The sequence below is a fragment of the Salvia hispanica genome, chromosome 3 (genome assembly GCF_029641045.1).
Source record: "Salvia hispanica isolate PSC_SH4W2 chromosome 3, Shi_PSC_v1, whole genome shotgun sequence".
NCBI lineage: Eukaryota > Viridiplantae > Streptophyta > Magnoliopsida > Lamiales > Lamiaceae > Salvia > Salvia hispanica.
Window position 1 is genome coordinate 63,054,445 of NC_142694.1, and position 8,713 is coordinate 63,063,157.

An 8,713-nucleotide genomic window follows, 5' to 3' on the forward strand; every position below is an offset into this window, starting at 1 on the left:
GATGTCCCTGGGTTCTCCTCTGTCGATGAATTCCACTCCTTTTCACTTTCTGACTCGAACGGGAATGGATCTTCCGTTCTCAATCCTGATCTAGTAGTGATGGTAGATGTAGATTCCTTGATTCGCCACTCGTACTGGCCACTCCCTGATCCAGATGAGCTTGCCCAACTTCCAGATTGGAAGCCCGCTTTCATAAACTGTCAGGGAGAAAGAAAATAACAGAAATTAAAATATTTACACCAAATCCTTAATAACAACAAACGCCATCCATCCCCGGCAACGGCGCCACTTGAAGTAAGGGGGAATAAGTAGTGTGTGCAGTGTGCTTTACGTGTTGCGATATTCAAATAAGGAAATAGCAGGTTCCCTAGATCCAGCAAGTCCACTAGATCACTTGGTCTAGGAACTCGTGGGTCGTGCGGAATCCCGATCGTCGGACACACAAGCACTTTCCCTTTTCAAAAACCCTCAACCACTTTACTAAACCTAGTATAGATAAGTAGGGATCGATCCCACAGAGAAGGATGCGTAAGACTCATAATCAAGGATTTGGGAGTATTTTTGGTGTTGGCTGCTGCCACGCATTTTCTTGGGTTGAGGAAAATTAAAATTAACTTGACTTGGGAACCTTAGAAAGAAACTTAACCTAACAGCTAGACCTAGGAGATAATTCTACGGTGGGGACCACGTCTAAAAAGCAAAGTACGACTGAAAAGTGGCAGAATAACTAACTCTCGTACTAACTGACAGTGACATCGTCTTCTACAACCAAATTCGCATAAAACTTCTTAAGAAAACACATAAGCAAATCAAAAACAGAGCTACTAACTTGAAATCAAATCTATGCATAATAAACGAAGAACTTAACAGTCTGCATACCCTGGACGAAGTGAAATAGAAACCAAGAGGAAATAAAGCAATTCTATCAACTACTGTCTTTTCACACGCCAAAACCGACTTCAGACGCTAAATCCACTCCGGATCCAAGCGTCCGACATGAACTCCAAACAGAAGAAATTCTCCATCACGTCAGATTTTACAAATAAGAGCTCCGAATACTCAAACAACCACAGATCTGTCACCAAATTCCACATCAAACACCTCAATAACGAAATAAACAGAGATCGACATAGCAATTGAAGAATTACGCTAACAGCAGAGAGATCTATGCAAAATAACTTGAAATTAAACAGCTAAACGCAGATCCATGAACGGTAAAGCAGTTAAACATCATCAACATCAAAGTCGACTCCCAAAAGTGAAGTTCGACGGTGGAAACTAGCAAAAACAGCTGAAATTAAAAGTAATTGTATCTTCGCTCTCACTAGGACGGTGTTGCCAAGCACGAAATCTTTAGAAAATACCCCCCCTATCACGATTACCCCATAACCATTCCCAAGTGTGTGTAAAAATGTATGAGCTAAGAAGAGTGGAAGACTATTCCATTGCGCTGCATGCTCTTCTCTATTTATAGGCGTTTTAGTGGGCCCAGCGAGGTATAGATAATGACTTTGTTGCCCTCAGCTGTAGACTTCCTTTATCACGCCAATTTCCTCGTAATTCCTGCTCATTTCGTTCCATTCTCCCGCTAGACCATCTCCTTCATAACTTCCTTGATCTAGCAATTTTCTTCACACACCTGGCTTAGGAAACGTGTTAGACCCAGCAAATTATAACATTTTTTCGCACATTACCGATGCATGAAATTAGCCTTATCAATGTCCACATTGGAGAACATCGAGGTCTTCAAAGTTTCTGATGCTAGAAAGAAGATCTTTACAGTTACACATGAGATAGAGATTGAGTCATATGAATGTGAGTGTAAACTATTTTTAAGGTGTGGTTATCTATGCAACCACCTTTTTTTCATCCTCAGAAACAAAGATGAAAACAATATTCCAGAGAAATATGTTGGTAACCGTTGGCTTAAAAGTGAATTACTAAAGGCAGTTCATGGTCTCACGATTGATGAAAGTGCGTCTGACAGAGGTATGCAAACTGTTTTTTATAGATATTTTAGTTTAAGTTTTAGCATGTGTTGTATAAGCTGTTGACATATCTTATATTGGTTGTTGACATCTTATATAGGCTGTTGACATTTTATATGTCTGCAGGTTCTAACGAAGATGACAAACTACAGATTGCTAATAGGTGTCATGGACGTTACTTTGGTCTATATCAGCGTTCTTTTAGGAATAAAGATCATTTGAATGCTTTGGATAATTTGCTTGCGGGTATTGGTCCTCAAATCTTTAAAGATGACTGTGTTGGATCGTCGTCTCTTGATAAAAATGATTCAATCATGAACATATATGGTATTGCTGTTCCTGAACAAATAACTGCCCATGCTCCTGAAGAAATATCAATAAATTTTTTTACTTATAAAAATATTAAATAACAAAAATTAATAGTCATAATCAATATTTGATAGTGTCTAATATTTAATCAATAAGATAACGTCTTAATTTTAATCAATATTTAATAGTTTTAATCATAAATAGATCATATAACACGATTTATTCTGAAATAAATATGCATCTAATGTAAGACTAATATAATTTTTCATTTATTAATTTGAAAACAATCAAAATTTACAAGAACATTTCAACAAAAATACTCCTATATAAAATTTTTAATAGGATCAAATTTTTAATCAACTTCATAATATTCAATCACAAGCTATTATAACAACCGAACAAAGGCTAAATAGAATAGTTCTTATTTTTCCGTCATGATTAATATTATTTTTCTGTAATTCTTCAATTCAGCTAAATATTATATTAAATAACAAAAACTAATAGTTATAATCAATATTTATAGTGCCCATGAATTAATAGTTTTAATTAAAAAATTTTTTTGATATTTAAAAATTAAAATTTAAAATTTAATTTTATAAGTTAAATCTAATATTGAAATAAAGAAACAAAGTGAAGGATGACAAAATGGAAGAATAATGATAATTTTGAATTAATATCAGATTTAGTACATAACTGAAATAATATCAGATTTAAAATGTTAAAAGTGTAAAAAGACCATTATGCCCAAACCCCCCAAAACCCCTCAAAAGGAATTTTCATCTCGAAACAGTGCAAAAGGACCAATTTCGAGATAAACCCTTAGTCCAGGGACTGCTGACGATATTTTTAAAGTCCAGGGACTATGGGCGAGATAAACCCATAGTCTAGGGACCATTTTTGAAGTTCCCTCTAGTTTAATGCATAAAGTAAACTCCCTCCGTCCAATTAGAAATGAAACATTCGCTTTTCGGTACAAGATTTTATGTAGTGTTGTTTTTTGAATAAAGTAAGAGATGAAAATGTACAGATGATGTTGTTTCCATTCTAGAAGCGTTTCATTTTTAATGAGACAATCCAAAAAGGAAAACATTTCATTTTTAATGGGACATAGGGAGTATTATATTTATCTCGATTTTTAAACACAGTTAGTTTCTTGTTTCTAAGTGCATCTCGAAGGGAAGAGTTAGATAGGGAGTCCAACAATTTGATGCACTATTTATTAGTACTAAAAATACTTGCAAGTATAAAAAGTAGATCTAGTATAGCTAAAGGTCAGTATCGGGATATCGAGCACATGGAATAAGATTGCAAATGTCTATGATATACTAAGTGTCATATATTATCTAGAGACATTGAGAATTTTGGGTTGATTAATTAAACTAGACATCAATAAATAAACAAATAACATAAACCATAAAAACAAATAATACAAAATAGGCAAAGGAATGTAGAATTTTAGGAACCACAATCACAAGCTAATATACAAACGATTTCCTTGAATTACGGTCTCTAGAGTTACTAAGCTATCACAGATGTAAAACTATATCTTCTTTTGAAGCATAAAACTATACCTAGAACCTAAGTCTCCTTCCTAGAACTAAGGCAACAACTCCTAAAAGCTCTTAAGATAAAAAAAAAGGTTCAAATCTCTCGATTATATTGGCAAAGACGTCAACTTCTCCTCTTTCAAATTAAACTACTCATTCTCAATTCTTGTAGTAGAATCCACATGCATTTATAAGATGGACAATCAAACAAATATATAAGCACAAGAGAAATTGAAATAACTACAAGAGCTAACAAGAAAAAACAATTGAATATAACTCAAAATCATAGCATGTTTATCAAAAATTTTACAAAAGATTATGAATTAGGTGATAGGGTGTATATAGGTTTGAAAAAGATTTATAATTGGTAAAAGTATCCTCCAAGTAATGGAAGGATGGTAAATTGAATTCTTCAATTAATAGGAAAGATTTGGCAATAATTTCTTTCCTTCCTTAATTTCCGTCTAATTTCCGCCAGTTTTTTACTGCAATGCGCAGCGTTCGTAAAATGGTCATAATTTTTTCCACAGAACTCCGATTTAGATGTTCAAGGTACCCACGCGAAGCTCTTTCGAAGACGAAGAGAATGGTATATATCAAGTACTGATTTTACTTCAAACTCGTTGGAAGATGGGCTCGAACAGAGGCTGCTGCACCTTAGTCATTTTTGCACCTTTTTTCTATCTTTTTCTATCATTTATCAACAAACACGTCAAAATACCAAAATGTATAATGTACGCAATTTAAGAACATAATTTTCAAGATTGACATTTAAAATGAGCAAAACCTAGGCTTTAAAAACATGCAAAATCCGTGTTTATTCACATTTCATTCTCTAATGGAAGGTTATAACTCCTTCGATTTTGAAGATATGTATTTACCTCTTTTCCACACAAAAGGTAAATATGATAGCTGCTTTGTTTAAACATTTTTTTAGTTTGCAATTCACTACTTTAAAAAAGTAAAAAAAAAAAAATCTTCTCAATTTATTTCTTGTCTATGAATATGTTCTAACACCCTTAATCTTTTGTATAATCTTGTAGAGGCCACACTCTCTTAATTGGATACATGGGTTTAATTAGATCATCAAGCTCTACCATTGCAACCAAAGCCACAAATCAAGATGCATCATAATCATCACGTTAACGAATGGGTGGACTACAATGGAATAAATGGACTTTTTCCATCACCACCAATCCAAATGTAGATTAAATGCACTTTTTCACCATCACCATCTTATTTAGGTGTATGTTATTTTCTCAATAATATTTGTTCTTTTTGTCTTGCTACAATGTTATTTAATTGTCAAATTTTCTAGATATATCCCATTATCTACATTAAAACATAGGTCCTACCTGTGGACCAGCTAAAAAGCACACCAATTTGCTACATCAATAAAACCAATCAAATGAAGACAATGACAACATGTAAACAGCTCACCACTTCTACTTGATCATCTTTTATTCCTCGATGTACGAGGGTAGTTGGCAGTTTAGTTATGACTTTGGAATTATTCAATCATTGGCGTATCTTGTGGGGATTATTATATCTTCATCTGGAAATTATGAAAATAATTCTTCAACAACATAATCTTTAGTTGCATTAGTTGATCCATAGTTATTGTTGGGTTACAAACCATCCCACATTCGATAAATGAGAAAAGTTGGAAGCTATTAATTAGTTTGAAGCCTTTTGGAGAGACCCAAAAACAAATCCGTACCGACGGACTTAACACAAACGGACAATATCAAATTAATGTACAGTCGACGATCCTAACAAGTGGATTAGAGCTGTGTTGTCTTGGGTCAGGTCCCGGATTACCTATGTTCGAGTGTGCCCATGCTGACTCAAGTTCGAGTCGTGTCCGTAATGTCTCATTGTGTTGCATGTGTTCTCGATGTGGTCTCGGTTTGATGGGAGGTTTGTTGGGTTGCAAACCCAAACCATATCGGAGAATGAAGGGAAGTTGCGTGCGACATGCTTGACCTAGAGCGGATAATATCAAACTAATGTGTAGTCGATTGTACTAACAATTATCAATATTGTGTGATGTGATGACTGAAGTTAACGCAATTTGATGTTCTTTAGAAAACACAATCCACTCTTACTGTACCACAAAAATTTCACATAATGTTTGGAAGATAGATACATTACAGAAAGGGTAAACATTTATTTACTAATGACATATGTTCTTGCTAAAAAATTAACAAGAATGGAAGACTTAAGTATACAAGATCTTGATTTGGCATAACAGGATGATTATGTGAGCTTTTCCTGCTGTTTGCATTTAAGCTCAGCTTGCTTTCATCATGGGCGTGACGGGCTGTCTTCTCGTCTGTGCATCTCCCGCAACTCCAACAGCTTTCTGACTCTTGCAGCCTGAGAGAAAACATGACCGAATCTTTGGCATTTCACGGAATGAAGCAGTTTTCGCGTTCAAGCCGGATTTCCTTATACAAGGCATCAGAATGGTTGAGGACGCGTCGTCTGAGTCCGAGAAATCTGCAGCGCTGGCAGTGACAATGCTCCACTCTATGCTCGGAGCATCATAGCATGTTGTGGGTTCAAAAGGGTTGTCGATGTAGAAGCTCTCAATTTCAAACAAATCTGAGCTTGCATTGCTGTCAGTGTCGTTGTGCATTTCGCTTGAAGTTGAAGGAATTTTGAAGTCCTCTTCCCAAGTGAGCATGGCTAGGTTTGTGGCCGCGTTGAAGCAGTTGTTCCCTTTTATGGGGATTGGGGAGCCAAATCGGGCTCTCCTGCTTTTGTTTCCTGGTTTTGATCTTCCACTTATGGTCAAGCAGGAGCAGTTCCAGCCAATGCTAGCAAGCAAGCTCTTCTTGCTTGGCTTCTCGTGTTCGAGTGGCGGATGTTCCTTGACTGCAGTTTGGACAACTTCTTTCTTGAGGTTCTGAGGGTGATGGTGATTGGGCAAACTCTTGGTGTGGATTTTGGGAGTGTGGCCCAGCCCTTCGTTGAAGTAGTTCCATGCATCGAATACGTCGATTTCTTTCTCTTGCTGTGCGTTCTTGGCAAGTGAAAGGCGATCGGGGGCGATCGAGGCTGCCCTACTAGTGCTGTTTTTTATAATTTTGGAGTGAGGCGGAGCCAGAGATTGCACTGGCATCAACATATTTGTACAAGTTTGTTCAAGTGATAAAAGGCTTATGGAAAAGGCAATATTTATGGAAGGGGAAAGGAAACCATGCTAGCTCAATAGGTAAATAAGGAAAGTGACTAGATTGACTGCATTGTTGTTATTTAACTGGAAATAGTAATGTATTGGAGTTTTTGCTGATCTATACATCTCGGTTTGATGTTGATGGTTAGGCCTAACCAAGAGACAAAGTACCATAAAGTTCCTTTCTTCAACAGCAGTAGCATTGCTTTTCCCTTCACATATTTTTGGTCAATAAATTTCAGCCAATTATACATTATTCATCAATATTCTCCAGCTACCATTTTCAAACATCATTTCTTGTTTAAACACATACACACACACACCATCATTCATCTATTTCAACAACTCTTGCCAAACTCATTGTATAGGCAACCCTGCTGTAATAGAATTCATAGTCGAATTTACATATCACCAACAATCTTAACTTAGGTGCCATTCGGTTGCTTAGATTGTAACAGCCCGAACTTTCGTACCTTATTATTGTTACTATTATTATTATTAGCCTAAAGAAAAAAAAAATATAAGTGATCGTTGTAGTATTCAAAACCCACCCTCGTTTATAGTAATCGATCTTAGAATTATAAATAATAATTGATTTGTTCTCAAACGAACATTTCAGGAATTTCAAGTACTATTAAAGGATTAGATCCAAATAAAAAGTTCATACTGTCTGACATATCCATCCGAAGTCTGATAAAATCCTATTATATTACAATTAGAGAGAGACGTGCAAGTCTCGGGCAGCCCGTTTGACGACAATGCTCGCATCCCAACGAAGTCCAACACGTCACCAATATCCCCAAATGATGTTCCTACATAATATGGGAAGTTAGTAGAAATTATATTTAATGTCCGGATCAAAATATATAGTACTCCCTCCGTCCCGCTTAAGATGACACGTTTTTCCTTTTTAGTTTGTCCCAACTAAGATGATACATTTGCTTTTTTAGAAATTTTCTCTCTCCAATTAATACACTCAACCACTTTTTCTCACTCCTATTAAAATATATATCTTTCTTTATCTCTCTACTTAAATACTTACACTCACCTTTTTTCTCTCCAATTAAACACTTTAACCAATAATTCCTAAAACCCCGTGCCGGCTAAGCAATGTGTCATCTTAGCCGGGATGAAGGGAGTAATATGGATTAGAGAGGACTTCATTTAGAGGATTCACACATCATAACAAATAAAATATGAGAAGCTTGCAAGTGAGTAGTATGCATATAATCTCTCAAACTCTTTTATGCCAACATGTCATATTTTTGCATTAAATGAAAATATCATCACAAGATTTGCTAAAAGCAATGGATGGAGCAGATCATGCCAAGTGAAAAAAAAAAAAAAAAAAGAAGCAAGATATCAAATCTTTGAAAAAGGTTGCCTATATCCACCTTGCCATACAAGGCTAATATATCTATAAATAGAAACAAAATTCTTTTCAATCTTCCTCTCGATCACCTTCACAATACTCCTACAAAGTTACCTTGAAACTTATCACAAACAAAATCAGCCTTGTACAACATCAAATTAACTTACTAGTGAAGATAGAGTAAGATACCCAAAATCCATCACAAACTTGGAAGATATTTTAGGCATTAAGCCTTCCACAAGTAAAACCTCCCCATGTTAAAACCCCCTCCACTTGCACAACAACTTGCAAGAGAAGAGTCAGTACTCTATATAAA

The 8,713-nt window shown here is 35.6% G+C and overlaps 1 protein-coding gene across 1 annotated transcript; it reads right to left on the reverse strand.

The window, feature by feature from the left end:
• Nucleotides 1–5,917: 5,917 nt before the first annotated feature.
• LOC125210538 (protein PHYTOCHROME KINASE SUBSTRATE 1-like) lies at nucleotides 5,918–7,051 on the reverse strand. The gene has a single exon (XM_048110081.2). The coding sequence runs from the start codon at nucleotides 6,975–6,977 to the stop codon at nucleotides 6,138–6,140; it is 840 nt and encodes a 279-aa protein (XP_047966038.1). The 5' UTR covers nucleotides 6,978–7,051; the 3' UTR covers nucleotides 5,918–6,137.
• Nucleotides 7,052–8,713: the final 1,662 nt, after the last annotated feature.

Coding starts and splice junctions, on each gene's coding strand:
- LOC125210538 (XM_048110081.2), bottom strand. CDS start 6,977: ATGTTGATGCCAGTGCAATCTCTGGCTCCGCCTCACTCCAAAATTATA.